Source organism: Engystomops pustulosus, chromosome 8 (assembly GCF_040894005.1).
Source record: "Engystomops pustulosus chromosome 8, aEngPut4.maternal, whole genome shotgun sequence".
NCBI classification, from domain to species: domain Eukaryota; kingdom Metazoa; phylum Chordata; class Amphibia; order Anura; family Leptodactylidae; genus Engystomops; species Engystomops pustulosus.
In genome coordinates, this window is record NC_092418.1 from 110,765,899 (window position 1) to 110,790,016 (window position 24,118).

At 40.9% G+C, this 24,118-nt stretch overlaps 1 protein-coding gene across 6 annotated transcripts in view; it reads left to right on the forward strand.

The window, feature by feature from the left end:
• The window catches only part of LRP1B (LDL receptor related protein 1B), a 1,123,330-nt gene that overhangs the window by 959,582 nt on the left and 139,630 nt on the right, over nucleotides 1-24,118 (forward strand). For 4 of the 6 annotated variants that reach the window (XM_072122223.1, XM_072122226.1, XM_072122224.1 and 1 more), the window contains exons 56-62: nucleotides 1,845-2,028; nucleotides 4,431-4,516; nucleotides 6,504-6,647; nucleotides 8,246-8,427; nucleotides 10,564-10,763; nucleotides 21,577-21,765; nucleotides 23,846-23,994. In XM_072122223.1, the coding sequence (XP_071978324.1) occupies nucleotides 1,845-2,028; nucleotides 4,431-4,516; nucleotides 6,504-6,647; nucleotides 8,246-8,427; nucleotides 10,564-10,763; nucleotides 21,577-21,765; nucleotides 23,846-23,994 (1,134 nt within the window). The remainder of the gene's footprint in view (nucleotides 1-1,844; nucleotides 2,029-4,430; nucleotides 4,517-6,503; nucleotides 6,648-8,245; nucleotides 8,428-10,563; nucleotides 10,764-21,576; nucleotides 21,766-23,845; nucleotides 23,995-24,118) is intronic. The other 2 variants (XM_072122225.1, XM_072122229.1) reach the window with 1 other exon arrangement.

The following is a 24,118-nucleotide window of genomic DNA, read 5'->3' on the forward strand; positions in this document are numbered from 1 at the left end:
CGACACAGGATGGAACTCGGATGCACGATCTTAGTGAATCGCGCCAGACCCGAATCCACGTCGGACAACGCACCGCGGGATCGCGACGGGACGGGTAAGTAAATCTGCCCCATAGTTTCGGAAATGGTGGGGGTTAGAGAAAATAATCCATCTTGTGAAATCAGGGGAGCGGCACGTATTAAGGGATGTAAAGAGTTGGAGTAGGTGGAGGTGGTTAAAGGCTTATAGACAATCTATTTTCGCAATAGGCGCAGAGAGTGACTGCGGATGTTGTGCGTAAGAAGTCAGCGCATTTCTCTGTACTACTTATGTATAACTGTGTAAGAACATTACCCATGCAGAGCGATAAAGATTCAATATGTACAAATAAAAGGATAAAGCCCCATTTACCGGACCACCCCGCAGCATCAGATCGCTGCCTCGCACATAACCTGGAGGAGGCCGTAAAGCAGACACCATGATGGATTCACAGCCCTAAAACAGCCTCACTGCATTTATTTTCTCTTATAAAATCTATTTTGGCTTTAAGTGAATGGAGCGCGGCACAGAGCGACTGCGGAAAATGCGGAATATGGAAATGTTACACGGACAATGTCATCCGGATACTATGGCCACATGTTATCTCCTTCATAACAACCACAATACCTCCTACTGATAGATGGATGGATGGATGGATGGATAGATAGATGGATGGATGGATAGATGATAGATAGATATGAGATAGATAGGAGATAGATAGATAGATAGATATGAGATAGATAGATAGATAGATAGATAGATAGATAGATAGATAGATAGATAGATAGATAGGAGATAGATAGATAGATAGATAGATAGATAGATATGAGATAGATAGATAGGAGATAGATAGATAGATAGATAGATAGATAGATAGATAGGAGATAGATAGATAGATAGATAGATAGATAGATAGATAGATACATACATAGGAGATAGATACATACATAGGAGATAGATACATAGGAGATAGATAGATAGATAGATAGATAGATAGATAGATAGATAGATTATAGATTATAGATTATAGATAATAGATGGATGATAGATAGGAGGTGGCGTAAACTGAGAAGTAACACTGAGCTCACCGCCAGCAGCAGACACTACATGCAGCCTCTGTTTACAATGCATGAGCTTCTATTTACAAACAATCTGCAGAAGCCTCAGCTCAGAGCTGGAGAGGAGAGAAGTTTGCAGGATTTTGCAGATAGTACAGAGAAGTGCCCCCTGTGTAGCAGGATGAGGGGGATACTGTGCAGAATACAGGGGTGCAGCAGGAGACCACCACTGGGGGATCCCCTCCAGGAGAAGTCACTGCTGAGGAGGTCACTGGGTGCTGGGTGTCACACACCTGGGTGCTGCTGTGAGGGTCATTCTCATGCTGGGTTGTGGGAGAAGCAGAGAGGAGCTTGTAGGGGGATCTCATGTAACTGCCCCAATCTTAACACTGCGCCTAAAGTAAAGTGATTAATAAGAGGCAGGAAAATACCTTATCACAGATGGTTGTAACTTGTGATAATTCTGGCAAAACAGTGCTCCGGAAATAAGGCGCAACAACTACAGTTAGGCGCAGAACACTGATATATCTGTCCCAATACCTTAGATTATCTACAAGCAGAAGAAGGATAATCTGTCCCATTGATCGTTTTCTTTTGTTTTCCATTTTGTGTCGCCTGTTGGAGTTTTGTTATTTTTTACTGTTCCGGTGTTTTTATAGGTTTTATGTGGAAGAAAGATTAATAATAATATTTCCTTTATTTGAGGAACAATAAATAAATTTTATTTGACTTTTTATTCCTATTTTCCCGGATCGCCTTCTTCTCCAGTGTCAGTGTTGGCCTGGATTCCGCTTAAAGAATGATGGGAAGACGTGTGTGGACATTGATGAATGTTTGGACGGTTTTCCCTGTAGCCAGCAATGCATCAACACGTACGGGACGTACAAGTGCTTGTGCTCAGACGGCTATGAAATACACCCCGAAAACCAAAATGGCTGCAAATCTCTATCAGGTATCACAATGGCATTTATGTAGTGACAAAGGACGAGTGATGAGCGGAAGGATAAGATGTTATTTCGTGTCCCTCGGATCTTAGTTTATTTTTATCTTTTGAAAAGTTACTAAAGTATTGGGTGTCAGGGTCTCTGGATAAACCCTCCTGGGGTCTCATACTAACACACAGGCTGAGGTCAACCCTGACTGAATCTCTTACTGCACAATTTCCCAGTTTAGAATGTGCCACATATGTATCAGTATATTCCTTAAAGGGATCGTCCGCTTTCAGCAAATAATGGGCTTTGTTTGTGTAATGAAAAGTTATACAATTTTTCAGTATGATTTCTGTATCAATTCCTTGCAGTTTTCTAAATCTCAAGCTTCATTATTTGCTTCTTGTGGATAAAAAAAAGGTCCACAGTCATGTGATGTCACACAGGTGCACTGCACGTTATATTCCTGGTCATGTGATGTCACACAGGTGCACTGCACGTTATATTCCTGGTCATGTGATGTCACACAGGTGCACGGCTCGTTATGTCTCTGGTCATGTGATGTCACACAGGTGCACGGCTCGTTATGTCTCTGGTCTTGTGATGTCACACAGGTGCAGGGCTCACTATATCTTGTGTCTTGTGATGTCACACAGATGCACGGCTCGTTATGTCTCTGGTCATGTGATGTCACACAGGTGCATGGCTCATAATATCCCTGGTCATGTTATTTCACACAGGTGCACGGGTTGTTATATCTTTGGTCATGTGATGTCACACAGGTGCATGGCTCTTCGTATCCCTGGTCATGTGATGTCACACAGGTACACAGCTTGTTATATCTCTGGTCATGTGATGTCACACAGGTGCAGGGCTCGTTATTTCTCTGGTCATGTGGTGTCACACAGTTGCATGGCTCGTTATATATCCCTGATCATGTGATGTCACACAGGTGCATGGCTCGTAATATCCCTGGTTACATGATATGACACAAGTGGACTCATTATAACACTTAACTCTGATTACTCTGAGTGATATAATGAGCCATACACCATTCTAACATCACATCACTAGGGATATAACGAGCCGTGCACCTGTGTGACATCACATGACCAGGGATATATAACGAGCCGTGCACCTGTGTGACATCACATGACCAGGGATATAATGAGCCGGGCACCAGTGTAACATCACATGACCAGGAATCTAACAAGCTGTGCACCTGTGTGACATCACATGACCTGGAATGCAGCAAGCAGAGATCTAGAAAACTGTAAGAAACTGATACAGTGAGTAAATTGGAAAATTGTAGAACACTATCTACAAACGGAGAACCCCTTTAAGTAAACTTTGGTGACCACAAGTACATAGAACACACTGTTGGCTACTAGACTTCTTGAATAAAAACTGCTGCAAACAAAAAGTTTCATGGCAACTAATGAGATGAAATCTTTGATTTCAGCAAAAATGTTTTTCAATAAGTCTTTAACGTTTTGTTTTTCTATTATGAATAATGTATAAATTTACAATAACTTCTATTTAAAAACGTATAACAGATGGGAGGAGGACACAGGATGGGTTAGTAAAGAGAGAGTTGAAATTACATGCAGCTAGGAAATGTGATAGATCAGCATGAAGTGATGGGTTTTAAGAGCGCTTTTGGAATTTTGGAGGTTGGGTATAAGTCTGGGGTAGTTTGTTCCAGAGAATTGGTGCAGCTAGAGAGAAGTCCTGGAGACATGAGTGGGAGGTTTGAATTAAGGTAGAGAATAATCTAGGATCACTGGCAGATAATAGAGAATGGGGCGGGCGATAGACTGAGATAAGAGAGGAGTGACAGGGAAATGTAGCATTGTACAGAGCTTTGTGGATGAGGGTGACTATTTTACAGGAAATTTTACAGGAAATTTAGAAACACACATTATAACAAACATACCTTCAGGGAGGTGTTGTTATGCTTTTGCAGGTCCAGGTCTTGTATTGGGCAGGAACAATAGAAAAACATTTTTTGAATTATTTTTTTTTTTCGTTTTCCGACGAAACACCTTCGTTCTTGTCCATTACAAGACCTGCACCTGCATCATTATAACAGCACCTTTCTTAAGGTATGATTGCCTAATAATGGGTATATACTCCTTGCTTATTTTTAATTATATTTGCTTTATTTTTGAGCAGTTTCCCAAATATTTGGGAAAACTAGGTGACAACTTACAGCACATGACCACTATTATACATACACCTGGGTGGTCCCTCTGGATCATCTTCCTAGGCCCGCAGTTTTCTCTCTTTTCTTCACCATCTATGTAGGGTATATACAAATATCCCCAAACCGGATACACAATTATTACTGCTCGATTTAATATTGTAAAGTTTTGTTTGTTTTGTTTAGTTGCAAAAGTGAAATGTAACTTTTTCTTGAGTTTAGCGGAAGACCCTTTCCTCCTCCTCGCTGACCACCATGAAATAAGAAGAATGAGCACCGACGGATCAAACTACACTATGCTGAAGCAGGTTAGATGTTAAGCAATGGCGGCATGTCTGAAAGTTGGGCTCCAGACACAGATTTAGTGGTACAGTCCATGGATTTAAGGGATTCACTGTATATCTTTGGGGCTCTGTAGGAGGCCACTACTCAATGACTTGTTATGGTCCTACAATTTTAATAGCCAAAGTCATACACACACATCGTTCTCCAAAGAATTAATGTTTTCTGGATGCACGTTTTTTTACATGTTATGTAAAAGTTAAGCCCAGCCTCACGTAATACAATTTATTTGCAGTATATTAATCCAAGAAAGGAAGACGATAACCCAGCACTGTGTTAAAAAAGTTTTCACATGTAGCACGTATGACTGACACCTTTCGCGCCCTCAGATGGCCCTTAGTCGTAGCCTGACCACATGTTGTGCTACAATGAAATACATTATACTTGCAGTATCCTGTTTGGCCACATGGTGTGCTGTTCAATAGAGTTATTTGCAGTACCCAGTCTGGTCACATGGTGTGCTGTTCACTAGAGTTATTTGCAGTACCCAGTCTGGTCACATGGTGTGCTGTTCAATAGAGTTATTTGCAGTACCCAGTCTGGCCACATGGTGTGCTGTTCAATAGAGTACAATCTTTCTGCAGTACCCAGTCTGGCCACATGGTGTGCTATTCAATAAATTACAGTCTATTTGCAGTTCCCTGCCTGACCACATATAATGTTGCTCAATAGAATTGAATCTATGGGGCTCATTTACTTACACGGTCATGTCGCGATCCAGCGGAGCGTTCTCCATCAGGTCTTCAGGATTCAGGTCTTCCGGCGATTCACTAAGGTAGTGCACCCGATGTCCACCAGGTGTCGCTGCTGTGCCGAGGTCCGCTGGAGTTCGCCGAAGTTCACCATCCTATCCTGGGTGCAGGTAAGCGCGTGTCAAGCGACACAATTTTTTTTTTTTTAATTTTGCGGATTTTCCATATCCACTTGGTTTTTCGGTGGCCACGTCCCCACCCCCCCTCCCGATTTACGTTGCATGCATGCCGGCGCCAATAGGCCACAATCCGTTCGCGTTCGCCAAAAACCCGGAGCAATTCAGGGAAAAACAGCGCAAATCGGTAATATTTGGGAAACCCGACGAAAAATAGCGATTCAGGCCCTTAGTAAATGACCCCCTATGTGTTCAGGCATACCATGTGGTCAGACTGAGAACTTCAAATACAATGGGGCAGATTTACTTACCTGTCCATTCGCGTTCCAGCGGCGCGTTCTCTGCGGTGGATTCGGGTCACTAAGGTAGTTCCTCCGACATCCACCAGGTGGCGCTGCTGCGCTGAAGTCCGCTGAAATGCACTGAAGTTCACCGGCCTATTCCTAGTGAAGGTAAGTGCAAGCTCCTCGACACCTTTTGTTTTTTAAATGCGGCGGTTTTTCCGAATCCGTCGGGTTTTCGTTCGGCCACGCCCGCCGATTTCCATTGCGTGCATGCCAGCGCCGATGCGCCAAAATCCGATCGCATGCGCCAAAATCCCGGGGCAATACAGGGAAAATTGGCGCAAATCGGAAATATTCGGGTAACACATCGGGAAAACGCGAATCGGGCCCTTAGTAAATGACCCCCAATGTATTCTATTAAACAGCGCTCCATGTGGCCAGACTTGGTAGTGCAAACACATTATACCTGCAGTACCCTTCCTGGCCACATGATGTTTTAAATAATAGAATTCTTTGTACTTGCAGAAGATAACGCGCCATCACTTACCTCTGTTCTGCATAGCACTAATTACATGGTGTGATGTGTCGTAACAATGTGTCAGACTATAAACAATAACACCTATTGTCAAGTGACAATGAAACACTCGCTACATCTGTGCATAAATCTAGTTACTTAGTAAACTGCATACATCGGAAATATTTAGGAATGAAGACACGTTATTTGTATCGCCCTCTGACTTTCTATGTGATATGTGTATATTTGTGCCCTTCCATTTACTGGCAGCTTAACAACATTATCAGAATGATTGTATTCTTTGTCAGGGATTAAACAATGCAATTGCAATGGACTTTGATTACAGAGAAGAGGTTGTCTATTGGATCGATTCCAGCAGATCCAACGGAAGCCGCGTTAATCGGATGTTTGTCAATGGCAGCGATGCAAAGGTACGGCACATCCAACCTCTAATAACCCTCACTACATGTATGGTGTCCATATACATGTGAATATACCTATATGTTCCCTATACCATCAGAATACTGAACTATAGGTGCACCATGTATCGGCTCTGCGCGGTGGTATAACCACATAACATAACCCATGCAAATGCTTGAGGTGTAAAATATGGCCGGGATGTTGCTCCTTCTTGGTAAAATAGCAGTCAGTTTGAGGAGCTGGGGATGTGGACACAGTTTTCTGCTGTGGCAGAGTAGGGGAGCCATAGGCACCATGTTCAGCCATCCGAAAATTGATCATTAAAGGACCCTTAGAGTGACCCTCTGACTTAGGGCATCCTCTGATTGTACTGAGCAAAGAACATGTCTCTCAGTTTTTTATTAATGGGTTGTCCAGGAATATAATTTATGGCCTATTCATAAAATTTCTGTGTTCAGTGGGGACTCTGACCCCACTCTACCCCCCAAGACTGATCAGCACCATATTTGCACCTTTCCTTCACCATTTGCCTACCTACCACTTTACATGCATTCCTACTAACTGTCACACCAGTGGAAAAGGTGCAGGCTCTAAGCTTGCTCTTGACCCCTGTCCCTGCCTACTTGTCAGGTCCTGCACTATCCTGCTGGAGGCAACTGGTTGACCTTCTCTACTCTACTCACAGTATGTGCTCAGAACAGATGACAAACAACAGAGCAAAAGACAGATGTGCAAAGCTAGAATAAATGGGTCAAAAACAAAACGATGGACGAACCATTAGGCAAGAACATAGCAAGGGTCAGAATACACAGCAATAACAAAAAGAAAGTCAGGAGAACCAGTGTAACCAGCATCTGAGTGAAGTGAGAGACCTCAATGCTGTCCCCAACTGATTGGATCGGCCGTCCATCACTCAAGCCGCGCCTGACACATGCTAACAGCTTAGAAACAAGTAACCAAGAAACAAGTTACATGTAACCACTCAACTTTCTATGGAACACACACCCAGCTTAACCAAAGAAACAGGAGAGCCATGAATCCCAGCCTAAGCAGAGCAGCCCTGGGTGTGGTCCATACTCTCAGAGCCCTGCAGCAGGAGCCCATTCACAGACACTAAAACCAGATCTATCATGTGACTCCAAATTTTTGTGTAATTTTTGATAAATAAAAAGTTGCCTATTTGGGTGCAAATCCCTCCTGGTGTAGGAAATATTTTAGAACTTTTTTCGCTTTCAACAAAAAAGTTGCAAATACTCTTCAGACCTCAATTGCCAGATTAATCAAACAATCTAAATCCCTATGATAATTTTGAAGTATGACAAAACTACACCTGTGCACGATGCCCAATGATACATGAACCCCCAATGTGACCCTTAAATCCCTTTGTCATCTAATCCAATAGCCGGGGGCTTTTCTGTTCCCTCTGCCTCAACTTTTAATATTTGTAGCTTAGAAACAAGAGTAGGCAGAAGTAATACAGTGGTACATGACTTTAAGATCTGACTACACTTAAAATGTTTGTAGTCTGTAACCATGGAGACAGATTAAAGAGTTTGATTTTTATACTGACAAACTTACAGTGCTGAGTAATCCAGTGTTTCTCTTTCAGGTAGTACATAACACAGCTATACCCAACGCACTTGCTGTGGACTGGATTGGGAAGAACCTCTACTGGTTTGATACAGAGAAGCGGGTTATAGAAGTATCCAAGCTCAATGGCTTATACCCCACCATACTTGTCAGCAAAAAGATTAAGTTTCTGAGAGATTTATCTTTGGATCCACAAACAAGGTATCATTTGTTTTCTCTTCAAAATATTGATGTCATTCACAATTGATGTGCTGCAGTAATTTTACCAACAAAAATCCTTAAAAAAACCTTTATAAATCTAATTGTATAAATAAGAAGTGGACAATCTTTGATGACTTTGTTTTAAAGCCATTATAGATCCAACTATTCGAATCTCTCAGGAAGGTACCTGAGCATTATAGACCTTACTAATACCATCGTCTCTGGAAGGTGCCTGAGCATTATAGACCCTACTATTCTAGTGTACCCGGTAGGTGCCTGAGCATTATAGACCCTACTATTCTAGTGTACCCGGTAGGTGCCTGAGCATTATAGACCCTACTATTCTAGTGTACCCGGTAGGTGCCTGAGCATTATAGACCCTACTATTCTAGTGTACCCGGAAGGTGTCTGAGCATTATAGACCCTACTATTCTAGTGTCTTAGAAAAGTACCCCGGCATTATAGATACTACTATTCTATGACCTCAGGAAGGTTCCTGAGCATTGTAGATCCTACTATTCTATTGTCTTAGAAAAGTACACAGGCATTATAGATACTACTATTCTATGACCTCAGGAAGGTTCCTGAGCATTGTAGATCCTACTATTCTATTGTCTTAGAAAAGTACCCAGGCATTATAGATACTACTATTCTATTACCTCAGGAAGGTGCCTGAGCATTATAGATCCTACTATACCATTGTCTCTGGAAGTTGCCGGAGCATTATAGATCCTACTATTCTATTGTCTTAGAAAAGTACCCAGGCATTATAGATACTACTATTCTATTACCTCAGGAAGGTACCTGAGCATTATAGATCCTACTATACCATTGTCTCTGGAAGGTGCCTGAGCATTATAGATCCTACTATACCATTGTCTCTGGAAGTTGCCGGAGCATTATAGATCCTACTATTCTATTACCTCAGGAAGGTACCTGAGCATTATAGATCCTACTATAGCATTGTCTCTGGAAGTTGCCGGAGCATTATAGATCCTACTATTCTATTATCTCAGGAAGTTACCTGAGCACTATAGATCCTAATATACCATTGTCTTTGGAAGGTGCCTGAGCATTATAGATCCTACTATTCTAGTGTCTCAGAAAGGTACCTGAGCAATATAGATCCTACTATTCTAGTGTCTCTGGAAGGTGCCTGAGCATTATAGACCCTACTATTCTAGTGTCTCAGAAAGGTACCTTAGTATATAGATACTGCTATTTATGTCTATTCTGAAAAGGTTCCTGATGGATTCCTGAGATTGCTTAATTTCCTGACTCCATATAGTACTTAGCCTCCACTCCTGTTTGGCTGACTCTGTTCTGCTGCATTTCTGTGCTGTCCTAGGCCAGTCCATGACAACAATTTTGAACTTTCTGTCTGTTACTTAACTATGCAATACATCTGCCTACTCTGTCCGGTTCTTTCCCCAAACTATTTTCACCTTTCCTCCCATTGCCTCATGGGATAACTATCATTTACACCAGAACTGCTACAAGAGGTAGTGATCTAATGGCCCCATCCAAGTTAGGGGTTAAATGGGGAATATTAACTTGATCCCTTAGAGCGCGGCCTTGTTCAAAACCTGTAAATAGTGGGAAGTAATCTTCTTTCCTGCCTACAGGATGAAAGTTTACAGTAGAAAAAAAAATGATTGCCAGTCCCAAAGTCCTCCTGGTCTTTGTTTCCAATCGACCATCACATGACCACTGAGTCAATTAATGGCCATGTGTACAAGTGCTACACTGCTCAGCAATGGGGGTCCTGATGACTATTGTATGTGACCCCTGAGGGTAACAGTTGGCTCGGGCCCCCATGTGCTGGTCCTTTGTAAACAGATACCAAGGAGACCACCGGACTGTCAATAGTAAATCAGCAGGGGAAATAAGAGTTGACCATTGTTGTATTTTTTGTTTATTGTTTATCTTATAGTGTTTTGTTTTGCTTGTATGATTGAATGTTCTATTCTAAAAAAAACAACAACAAAAAAATCTTTGTTGAGTAGCGTAAGGAGTCAGCTGTCCCGGATGACATCTCTGTAGTTCAGTAAATATCATATCAGCCACTTCAACCTCTACCCTTCATACTGGGCACAAAAAACTCAAGTAAACACCTTGTTTATTAACTCTGCATAGGTATTTGTACTGGATAGACTGCTGCGAGTATCCTCATGTTGGACGTGTGGGGATGGATGGATCCAATCAAAGTGTTGTCATAGAAACCATGATTTCCAGACCAACAGCCTTGACAATAGATTATGTCAACAGGAGAATTTACTGGGCCGATGAGAATCATATTGAATTCTCAGACATGAATGGATTCCATCGACACAAAGGTAGGTTACACGGCTTAAGAAGGTCAACATCTCATGTCTCACCATATGTGCAAATATTATGATAAAAGTAGAAAAAAAAAGTATTAAAATAAAATTACGGTACATTGTGGAATTTTGGGGGAATTTAGATTTGTTATATTTTCTCTGTATTGTATTTTTTACATTATGGTATAATTATTTATTGATTAATTTTATTTGTATTTTGTATTTACCGTATATACTCGAGTATAAGCCGACCCAAGTATAAGCCGAGGCCCCTAATTTTACCTCAAAAACCCGGTAAAACCTATTTTTTTACTCGAGTACAAGCCGAGTCTGGGTTTTCAGCACATTTTTTTGTGCTGAAAAACTAGGCTTATACACGAGTATATATGGTATGTTTAATGTACTTTATTTACTTCTGTTTAAAATGTTTTATATAATTTTATATATCTATTTGGTTTTATCATACTGCTTATGATTCATCTAAACCCTGAACTCACCCTAAGCTGATCTTTGATCTCACTTTATTTTGGTGATGTTGCATGGTGTAAAAGAATAGTGTGATGTACAATCCGTTCCTCCATATGTACCAGATATATATATATAGAGGCTCTGGCCTCCTGGTATATGCAGTGGCCGGTGTGCCATAGGGCAATTCGCTATAACCTGATTTTTTTTTTTCATGTCCATCCGGATGCACTTGGCATGGAAGTGACACAAGGAGAAACATAGTCACAATTCCTGGCCGTGTGCCTGGAATTATGACTATTTTAGCACTTGTAAGAAAGAAACCTGTACAAGCTGATTCCCCATCCAAGATCTTATTCTCTGTGTCTACCATGGTGTAATATATTGTTTTTTTTTCGATTACAAGATAATTGTAAAATAACTACATTTGAGCTGGCCAAAAGAAATCTATTCCTCTAAAATTGGAAAAAATACAAAAAAAGAGAGATTGTGCTCCCATAGAGTAGTTATAGGAGTCAAATCAGGTGGACTACCCCACAGTCTAATTTAGTCTAATTTTGGATCCATATTATACCTTAATGTATGTACACTCACCGGCCACTTTATTAGGTACACCATGCTAGTAACGGGTTGGACCCCCTTTTGCCTTCAGAACTGCCTCAATTCTTTGTGGCATAGATACAACAAGGTGCTGGAAGCTCCTCAGAGATTTTGGTCCATAGTGACATGATGGCATCACACAGTTGCCGCAGATTAGTCGGCTGCACATCCATGATGCGAATCTCCCGTTCCACCACATCCCAAAGATGCTCTATTGGATTGAGATCTGGTGACTGTGGAGGCCATTTGTGTCCAGTGACCTCATTGTCATGTTCAAGAAACCAGTCTGAGATGATTCCAGCTTTATGACATGGCGCATTATCCTGCTGAAAGTAGCCATCAGATGTTACAGGGTACATTGTGCTCATAAAGGGATGGACATGGTCAGCAACAATACTCAGTTAGGCTGTGGCGTTGTACCAAGGGGCCCAAAGACACCATGACACCACCACCACCAGCCTGAACCGTTGACACAAGGCAGGATGGATCCATGCTTTCATGTTGTTGACGCCAAATTCTGACCCTACCATCCGAATGTCGCAGCAGAAATCGAGACTCATCAGACCAGGCAACATTTTCCCAATCTTCTACTGTCCAATTTCGATGAGCTTGTGCAAATTGTAGCCTCAGTTTCCTGTTCTTAGCTGAAAGGAGTGGCACCCGGTGTGGTCTTCTGCTGCTGTAGCCCATCTGCCTCAAAGTTGGACGTACTGTGCGTTCAGAGATGCTCTTCTGCCTACCTCGGTTGTAACGGGTGGCGATTTGAGTCACTGTTGCCTTTCTATAAGCTCGAACCAGTCTGCCCATTCTCCTCTGGCATCAACAAGGCATTTCCGCCCACAGAACTGCCACTCACTGGATGTTTTTTCTTTTTCGGACCATTCTCTGTAAACCCTAGAGATGGTTGTGCGTGAAAATCCCAGTAGATCAGCAGTTTCTGAAATACTCAGACCAGCCCTTCTGGCACCAACAACCATGCCACGTTCAAAGGCCACAAATCACCTTTCTTCCCCATACTGATGCTCGGGAGAACTGCAGGAGATTGTCTTGACCATGTCTACATGCCTAAATGCACTGCCGCCATGTGATTGGCTGATTAGAAATTAAGTGTTAACGAGCAGTTGGACAGGTGTACCTAATAAAGTGGCCGGTGAGTGTATATACATCGCTTCTGTTTTTTTACATATGTATACTGTAACTATGCATTTTTTTTACATTGTGTATACAATGTTTCCTACTCTTTTTACATGACTACTATTTGACCCTATAGGATCTGATGAAGAGGGATGTCCTCCCTCAAAACGTGTCATCCTTATATTTATAAATACAAGCAGATCCCGGGTTACATACAAGATAGGTTCTGTAGGTTTGTTCTTAAGTTGAATTTGTATGTAAGTGGGAACTGTATATTTTATAATTGTAACCCCAGCCAAAATTGTTTGATTGTCATAAGAACCAAGAATAACAATAAATCTTCATTACAGACGCCTGTGATAACTGTTACAGCTGATCATTGTAACCTAAGGCTAAAGTTCAGTAAATTACCAATTACCAGATGTCCGTTTGCAACTAGGGGTCGTCTGTAAGTCGGTTGTTCTTAAGTAGGGGACCACCTGTAAATTATTCTGTCTATGTGGAAGTGGCGCCTCAGAGTCCGATTTTTGTTTTCCGAATTTCATTCTTCTAAAATAGGAAAGTAAAGAAATGTAAAAAAAAATGTATAAAAATAAAACTTTTTGAAATAATTAAGTTATACAATAAAAACTTTTTTTACTCAACAGATTATAGTGATAAAATCTTTTATGTCAAAGATGATCCACATGATGTCTACACCTGCTTTCTAAAATATACTGTAGACTCTACTCAAACTTTTAAGAGCCACGTGCAATACAAATAATATATAGTAATAGTATAATAATAATATACAATAATTGTACAACAGCTTACTCCTCTTTATGTTAGAAAATGGGATTACTTTAGCACTTCTGCTCACCTTAAGCTTTGGTGCATTTTGGCACTTTTTAAGAAGTTTTAAAATGTAGAGAAAAAAAGGATTTTACAGGATGTTTGACCATACAAAACAAAAAAATATTGCTGTGTCCCTGGAGAGATGTGTAATCAGACCTTTGTGTATGTTATTTGTAGCAGCAGAATTCTGAAATATGGATTTATATTCCAGGATTGTAGTTTCTCCAAGTGCACTGTGGGCGTGTCCTCACACTGCTGTGCTCTCTGCAGCCAGCTTAAGATATTGTCCCTGGAGAGATGTGTAGTCATACCTTTGTGTATGTTGTTAGTAACAGCAGGACTGTAAAATATGCTTTAGATTCCAATGGTTCCAAATATGCTTTAGCTTCTCCAATGGCACAGGGGGTGTGCCCTAACACTGCTGTGCTCTCTGCAGCCAGGTATTATCCCTGGAGATATGTGTAATCATACCTTTGTGTATGCTGATAGTAGCAGCAGGACTAAAATATGGACTGAAAAATTTGATTTCACGGTTGGTAACTTTTCCAAGTGCAGTGAGAGCATATCCTCACACTCCTTTGCTCTTAGCTCTCTGCATCCAACTATTCCAAAGCACCCCCTCTGTGTCGCGTAGAGAGGGTCTGTAGAGAAGTTCATTGCATATATTTCACAGTATAGCAGCGCACCTACAGTGTGGGAATATAACTCTATTTTACACAGTCCTGCTGCTACTAACAACACACATAAAGATCTAATTACATAGGGCTGCTACATAGCCCTGCCTATAGCTTGAATGGTGAAACCTGCTTGGAGACACAATTAATATATCAATTATAACAATGAAATCAATTTTAGTATAACTGATAGTAGTGATGGGGGTGTTTATATATCGAACTTGATTTCTCGAAAGATTTAGACCTATGGAAACAGATAATTTATCAATTGAGCTGTTCCATTCCTGGAGCGGGAGGTGCTAGACCTGTCACTATTTCCCGACAATTGAGTAATCTCCATTGTACTTTCTGTAGCTCCGGCTAGGAACAATAACCACATCTGCTGTGGATGGGTAACAGGTAGACTTCAATATTGCAACAACCTCGAAACCTCTCACATTTACATTCCGCTGTCATTGTATCCTGAATGAGGTAACGGTAAAAAGCATCGGGCGATGGCCATAGGGGACTCCAAATTGTTCTGCTTTCAAGTCCCCTGCTTTTTGTATTTTCTGTTTACCAAATTGCTGCGCATTTTAAGCAGATGTTTTAACTGAATTGAGTAAAGTCTACCGAGACCCAACAAATGTTCTGCATCCGGACGAGATAGACTGATGACATTCAAGCATAGATTAATACACACCGTCAGCAGAAACACTTGCGTCTGCCGAAACTTTACCAAAGTCATCGTGTACATCGCTACTACCGTAGTAACTTGAGTTTGATTACTTGGGGGTAAAAAAGTTTGAATAGTTTTTTGAACTATCAAAAAGTTTTAATATGGATGAGAATTTATCCACTTGATATTAATTTTAGAAATCGGATAAATACTGTAAATGCTGTAAATCAGAAAAGTAAATCCAAAAATGAAGGCCTCTTGCAGGGGGTTATTGACACCAGAGTCCTCCGAGCCACCAGCAACAAGAGGTCGTGGAGCCAATATCCCAATTTCATGACTTGAAAAAATTAGTTGTCATTGTTGTAATAATCATAGAGACTAATTCCCTATCACTATTTAAAGGGGGTGGGTCAACAGGAAATAGTTCCCCTCTTCAGTGCCCCCTTAACAGCTGGATTGGTTACTTACACAAGTACTGAAGCTGCTGGGCCCCATTGCAAATCCGGTCCACTCATCAACTGCTGGAACCCTCAAGATCACAAGAATAAGGGTCTGGTTAAAACTAATTTAGGTAGCAGTAAATTGAGGATGTGTTTTGTTGCTTCTTGTCCTATCATGAGAAATACATTTGCATATTTTTCTAATTTAAGGTCATTCAAATGTTTTGAGGTCATTCAAGTATTTTTTCCATCCTCACTTCGTAGCATGAGAGTGTAAGCTTTGAGAGGTAAATAGAGTCTGGACCTACCAAATAAATGGTAAAGGGTTAAAGGGGTTTTCCCATGAAGCAAGTTAGTGCCTAACTTGCTGATCCCACGATCTCAGTGGGGTCTCAGTGATGGGACCTCCACTAATCACTAGAACGGAGGGATGATCGGGTACCCGTCACACAACTTGTAGCACCACCAAGATGGCCAGAGCAGCCGGTCTCACATGGGCAGGCTACCCCGTTCATCTCTATTGACACTCGGCAATCTCTTTTGGCTCTATAGAGAAGAACTGTGTAGACCACTCATGCGCAACCGGCTTCGTCATCTTGGTGGTGCTACGAGGGGTACGAGACCCCAACAAACCTCCTTTGTAGTGATCTGTGAGGATCCCATCACTGAGAACCCCACCAATCAGCAAGTTAGGCCCTATCCTGTACATAGGGCCTAACTTGATTCATGGGAAAACCCCTTTCAGAGCCACCTATTCTCTACTATTGTTGTCAAACCTGCTTGTACCGGTTCAGGGAAGACAATATACATCTTATCTCATTAACATTTCAACCACTGATTATAACGATGATGATTAAAATTTTACAATGCCTAGAAAAAACTAAATTTATTTCAAATGGGGGCACAATAAAAATGTAACTTTATAAACCACCTATGTAGTTCACAATTTTTTCACTATTGTAGCTGTGTTCCTAATAGACACTTTTCTCTTCTCCACTAATACCTGTACATTTCGCTGTTTTTTGGAGCCGAGCAAATTACTATCAATACAGATTCTTGGAAGCGAGTTGAGATTATGTAGCAGAGTATTAAAGGCAATTAGCAAAAAAAGCAACTAAAAAAAGGCAACAATTTTATTATTCATGAGTTATCAATGAGTTTGAGGCCAAGCACCAGCCATGCTTTTTATGTTTTTATGCACATTCGACGTTGTGTATTTTATGGGTTGTTCCTTTATAACAATAGAAAAGAGCTATTGTTTACAACACAATAAAAACTAATGGCAAGCAGAAAGTAAAGCCGGTTGCCATAGGGATCTATCTCCACCAGTAAAACATTGAATTATATAGCCTTTTCCAGGAGGCTTGACAACTAGGATGATAATCGCTGCACATAGCTGGAACTCAACAGAAACCAACAATTATAACCCATTTTGACATAACGGATATCAGCTTTTTAATATATACATTTTTTTCTAAATGTTTCTCAGTTTTCAGACGTGTAATAAGCTTTACATTACATACAATCCTAGTTACTTAATAAATATAATTTCCTCTAGATATTGCTCAAGAATATTCTATAATGTGAACAGAAAAAGTTTACTTGGGTGGTCATAAGAAAACAGAATGGAGTGTTTGGGGGCAGATTTGGATTGGAAAAATGTTTTCATATTTTGTCCCAAAATACTTGTTATTTATGGCAGCAACCATAGACGGAAGTCAGGGCTGTTGACTAAAGTGCCCATTAATAAGGCTGGACTTACCAACCGGGAGGATCCTCTGGTTGATCAAAACTCTGCCACCAAATTGTAGGCTGTGAATCAGAAGATAAACCCATTTGGAGGCGACTGAAGTCATCACTTGACGCTAGAGAATATTTCTCATAGGACGATTCACAAATATCACAAATTATTAGGATTTACAAAAGATACATGCAAGATGGCAGCTTGGCATGTTTCATTGAAATAAATAGCACCTTACGTGTAAAATTTATGCTCCAGAGATGGCCTCCAAAGCCTCTGCTTTTCCTTTTGGCTGTGGCCATACTCCCGCAGGTTCTGGGAATGAAGTGTCCCTGGCCAAACACTGAAAGGTGGTCAAAGGTCCTACCTACGAGTCATCAATTTTATGCGTAGGAATATGTTCTAACCTTCGTGTTTCTGAACTTAGATTTTCTGTACAACTGTCTCATGGTGACTCCTCTGGCTTGACCTGACTCTGAACCACAGCCACTTGTCATTTATACCTCGGACACCACTACTGACCTATTATGTGCCTGACCTAACCTCAAACTGTCTACATCTGTTCCCTGCATGACCAACTGGTGCCTCAGGATCTTCTGACCTTCCAGGATGGGCCATCAAAAATTCCAGGGCGAGTCTGAAAGGCTGCAGCTTTATTAACCTTTTTCTACAAAGACCACATCTCTATAGGGAGGTCGTATAAAGGCTGAAGATCGACCAGGGGTACTCTTGGATTTAGTCCTAACCCAAGCCGGTCTGTTGATACACAACCCACTCTCCTTTATCCTTTTCCAATACCAACAAATACATGTTTCCCTTCTTGGAAGGTAAAGTCCTTACATGTATTTTTCACTTTTAGCGGACGGTTTACACCATATTCATATGCAAATATACAAGAAAAAAGTCTTGTACTTGAATGATTGTAAAAATGTAACTCTATTCATGAAGATTACAGTTAAAGAGGACCTGTCACCCATAAATCGGGCACTAGGAGCTGCTTACTAAAGTTGAACAAACTTGAACATACGCTGCAGTGTTACAGTGATAGCGTTACCGAAAACCTCCGGTAACGCTATCAAACACTGCGGCAGGGTACAGTGTAATCATCGGACAGCTTGCAAAGCGGTCCAATGTATTCATAAGGAGGCGGTCCGAGGCGCTGCCTCTTCCCCGGACCGCTCCGCTCGCTCCATAGGCCGGTAGTGGCTGCCGCGCACCAGGCGGCAGTCACCACCCCTAGCCATGCCTCAACCCCGCCCCCTCATGAATACGTTGGACAGCTTTGCGAGCTGTCCGACAATTACACTGTACCCCGTCGCAGTGTTTGATATCCTTCTAACACTGTGGCATTTGTTCAAGCACTAGGACAGTGGTGGCGAACCTATGGCACGGGTGCCAGAGGTGGCACTCAGAGCCCTTTTTGTGGGCACCCAGACCTTCATACCAACAGAGAGTTTGCCAGACAAGACTCAAAGCTTCCTCCTGTGGTCCATGACAGCCCAGGATGTGCCATGGTCAGCGGCATTTTAATGCAATATCCTAGGCTGCCACAACCACAGGAGGAGCAAGAAGGTGTAGACAGAGATGGATTATTGCTGGAGCTCCTGCTCCGGGTCCCCTGATTCTTTCTCTTCAGGGGACCCTGGAAGGAAGCTACAATACAAATTTCTCCATCATCTTTCTATCGTATTGGTGAACTCAGGACGCCAATACGATTGAAACCTGTGATACAGCAGGAATCAATAAGTTACTACTAAAATTGTCATGCTGGCACTTTGTGACTTGCAAATGGATATTGGTTGTAGTTTGGGCACTCTGTTTCCAAAAGGTTCGCCATCACTGCACTAGGAGCTGCTTACTTTAGTGATTTGGGTGATATGTCCTCTTTAAATGAAAATATGCTATTTGTCAAATAGGTGCACCACATATCTGTGTGTCACAGTGACATCATACGGATGAGCTGTCACGAAAAAGAAAAGTCTTAATTGTCCTCATCATTACTTCCCATCCCTCAAACTTTTCTTCCTTGGTTCTAAACTAAGAAAGTATCTTTTAATAGAATTGTAAGTAAAGGAAAGAACAAATTCCCCACCGAGACTTTTCAGAGCAGTACATATTCTTAAATTGATATGTTTTCTAATGTTAAAACTTCGACCTGAATACTTAAGCAGAATTGCCCGGTATATCTTTGAATAACAAGTCAACTGGTGAAAAAGTAATTTAAACTGTTGGATGAAAGTCAGATCTTGTTATTAGACAAGTAGCGCCGCCGCCCGAATACTAATTTGTAGTCAAGATGCCCACGGTTAACGGCAAACTTTTCGTAATTAACTTTCGACTTTGAACCTAAGCCCAATAAAAAAAAAAAATAAGAAAAAAAATAACTTTTTTTTTCTAGTATCTTAGGTATGAAACCTTCTCGTAGTCTATAAATTGTAGATTTACAAGAGCTTTTTGTTGTTATTGGAGGAGGTTCTATCATACATTTTATGTTGCAGCCGTGCTCCATTATTGCACGACAGCAGTAGGTCTGGAATGATCTCTTCTTAGCTGATGAGATTCGTACCCTATAAAAAATCTTGGAAAATTTTTTTGGTGTCTTGTATAAGTTGCTTTATGAGTCTGATTTTTTTTTTTTTTTTTTTTTTGCTTTATTCAGATCTTGAATTGTGACTAGCAAAAAAGTGTTTCATGGCTGGCAAAAAAAATGATACAATAATAAGAATATAAAATATTGTTGTGAATATTATTAATACTTTTCATATGATTTTATTCTACTTTTCAAATCTAAAAAATAAAAAAACAATCATAAAAACAGCAAATATGTCATATTACATATGGTAGCTTGAGGTGGACCCATTTGGGCAACCCTACTGGTTGGCAGATTCCAAAGTCCACATCTTACTTTGGTTAGTAACTAATTTTTAATAAGTTCCATCTATTAAAGGTTGAGAAGGATAAACCCAAGTGGTCTAGATTTCTGTGGCAAAGGGGTCCAGAGTAAAAAAAATTACTAAAAATGTAGATAGTAGTGCTTTTGGCGAATGGTCCTTCCAAAACCATGAAGTTCACATATTTTACAATTATTTTTAGCAGTAATCTTTAAAAATTGTTTATAGCAAATTGTGTATAGAGGATATGTATTTGTTATCCATGGCCTCTTTTCTTCTAACATCATCTTTTCAAATTATTCTAATAAGCCAGAAGGTCTCTAAGTGGGCTACACAGGTTGTTACACTGTGCAGGAGCACTTCTCCCTCCCACTGTGTAAGATTATAGCAGATAGGGGGTGGGGGAAGTGCTGAGGGAGTAGAGGGAGGGGGGAAGTGCTGAGGCAGGAGAAGGAAGGGGGAGACAGTGTAATGTTTAATTTTGATGGTAGATTTCCTTTAAGCCTTGGGTTTACTCCAATGTAAATGTACGACGAGGGGAAGTTATCCTCTATTCACTGTTGTCCTTATATGAAACGGAAATCACAAGGGTGTTGGGATTGCCTGTTGGAAAAGGGTGTATTTTTTATTTTCAATGAAAAGCAAAAATGAAATAGAAAAACTGTGACAAATTGGACATATGTGATCTGAGAACATAATCTACCCGCACATTTTTTTGTGCTGAAAAACTAGGCTTATACTCGAGTATATAGGGTATGTCCATTGGTTTCTATGGACGTTAAGAGATCTATACAACAAAAATATTTACTTTACCAAACAAGCTAATGTAAATTTCTTATTGAAAAAATTCTGAAAATTTTTTGAAATACTCGAAATAGCCATAAACAAAAGCCAAAACCCACGTACAGGAAAAAAATATACAATTGTGCATAAAAGTGCAATTTCGGTGACTATAATGTCGAGACTTGCGTTTGTTTTGTATTGCAAGTAGAGATTATTTTTATATGGCAATAAAACAGTTAAATCCTATAAGAGGAATGAGCCATCAGGATCTGTAATGCTCTCTACTTGTAAATCCTAAGCATCCCTTTAATATTTAACTTGCCATTTGTTTTGTAGGTTGTAATTCAGGTAATGTGCTTGTTAGCTAAAGCCGGTGATTTTCCTCCCAGCGGTTGGCCACGCGTAGCCTGTGTAGGGTGACTATTTGCATCCAATCCTGGATATTATTAAGTACCACTGTGAGGAAGCCATAGAAACTGAAAGCTCATCACTGTAATCATTCACTAGATGTAACGTCGCAGTTGTATCTGCCTGACTATAGGCTATTAAATTTCGTAAGTTGGCCATTTCTTTGCAGTGCCCATTACTCATGTGATTTCTATTCGCAGTTCCCATCCAAGAGATCCAGGGCGTCATAGCCTTAACATTGTTTGAAGACCACATCTATTGGACGGACGGCAAAGCCAAATCTCTGAGCCGAGCCCACAAAACCTCAGGATCAGACAAGACGCTACTGCTCAACTCTTGGCACACCATATCAGACATTGAAATTTACCACGCGTATCGACAACCTGATGGTGATTGTCTCTTTCATTTACATTGTATCCATTGTATTATTTGGGATTTTTGTTGTAGGATCCACATTTACCTTTTTGCAATGATTTCTAACTTGTTTGATCACACACTGGGTGGTCATGGAAATCCCAGGCATAGTTATCTCTTGGGACCTCCAGATGCTAGACTCCGTTCCCTGGTGTGACTTAGCCTGGCCCTACTTGGTCTTGTTATTTCGACTTCTTTTTAGTACCAAGGAATTCAGTGCTAACTCTATTGGAAAGGAGTCAAAACAAAAGGAGCAGAATGGAGTTGAGCTTCACCAAGTAACACCAGGAAGTATATAAACAGGTTCTTCAATCTATGTCTTCCTAGTTCTTTGAATCAGCCTAGATGAAGTTACAAACGACCAATATGTGGGGCCTCCTTGGCAGTTGTGGCATCGCTCACTTGTGCAAAATGGGTAATTCTGCACTTAACTTTTTATGTGTCAAAGTTTTTTATATTTTTTTCAAATATATTTGCAATATATACTAGAGCAGTGATGGCGAACCTTTTAGAGATCGAGTGTCCAAAGTGAGACTCAAAAACCACTAGCTTTTCCCAAAGTGCCAACACAGCAATTTAGGCAGTAACATATTGCTACCAGAATCTTTGAGCTCCAATCCGACACCTTTTCACTATTTGGACAGGACCAAGCAGCACAGGATGGGTCACTTTACAATAGCAGGGCACTACTTGGACTACCTGAGACTGCAGGAAGATGCCATGTCTGGCAAACTCTGTGCCTGGGAGACAGCCTGTGTGCCCACAGAGAGGCCTCCGATTGCCATCTCTGGCACCAGTGCCATAGGTTCGCCACCACTGTACTAGAGCTATTGACTTTGCGAAAGAAGCTGCCTCAAAGCAAATGCAATAGGATTGCGAGGTAAAGAAAAAACAAAAAGTTTTTTCAAAGTTTGGAAGTTAGACCAGTCAGATGTGCTCAAACTCTGGAGTTTCCTGAGATTTCCTCTCAGGATCATGTAACAATGATGTACCGAGTTGTGGAGCTTGTAACTTATGCTGCATAGATAATATCATCAGGGAATTTGCCGAAAGATTAAAATTAAGGTTTTTTTAAACAATTCACATTTCCTGGGATCTTTCGGTATGTGCATGATATTTAAAAAAAAGTGTTAACAATGCAATATGTACGTGAGCCGGCAGCCCCCGGGGAAATGTGGCTTCAAAACAAATTCATTAAAATCTAACCTTAAGTAGAAGCTAAAACTTTTTGAAACCATTGTACGGGATGTTATCACTGCAACTAAGATGCAGATTGGGTAAATTTGCTCATAAAAGGTAAAATTGAAACTTAATGCTAATCTTTGAGTGGAATGCATTGTTAAAAAATAGATTGTCCACAATACCGCACACGGTTAAAACTGCTGAGAGATTCTCTTTATTTACGGTAACTAAGCACAGAATATTCTAGATGATTATTTTCCGTTATCTAGTTATGTGATCCTTTTATCGCCTAAATACCTTGGGAGAAGGAGCGAATTTGTAAGTGTAAATATTTGGTTCTTATGACAACGCGTTCCATCCCCTGAAATAGAGGCTACCGCCATCCACGTAGGTGACAGGTCGGCTTTAATTTGAATGTACTATCAGGCGAAGCCGCGGCTAAATTATCCGGCTCCGGCTTCGAAGTTGTCACCTAAAATCTCTCAGGAGAAGGAATAACATAAACAGTGACGTTCCGGCAGAGGTTGGACACTTTAATGAACGGCTTAAATGTGAATAAATCTCAGAGCATTGCTAAGTGTAACCCGGCTGTAATCCGTCACTTCCCGATGTAGTACAGGTGTCCCCTCATCTGTATGCGCCCGGGCGCGCTCCGTGGCTTCCTAAATGGCTTTTTATGTAGTGTGCAAGTGGCGCCCCATCCTCGCCGTACCATAGTAACCGTTATATTAACGACTGGATACATGTCCTTGTCATAATGCATTCCGTGTAATTTTTTATGAGGTCCATTCTTCTGTTTAAAGTGTCTTATTAAGGAATTCAATTAACTTTTTATGCGTGGAAATATGATGTATTGTGCCGTTGTCTTTGTAGTGCCCGACCACCCTTGTAAAATTAACAACGGGGACTGCAGTCACTTGTGTCTATTATCGCCCCGCCGGTCACACACCTGCGCCTGCCCCACTAATTTCTACCTCGCGGAAGATAATAAGACATGCCTGTCCAACTGTACCGCCAGTCAGGTGAGTGCTCCCCAGAGGAAATGAGATGAGACAAGATGTTATCGTGTTTTGTCTTTTACTTCTTTTTACCTGCTTTTTTCCTCACTTGAATATTTTGAATTGTGTCTGTAACCATTGCATGCAT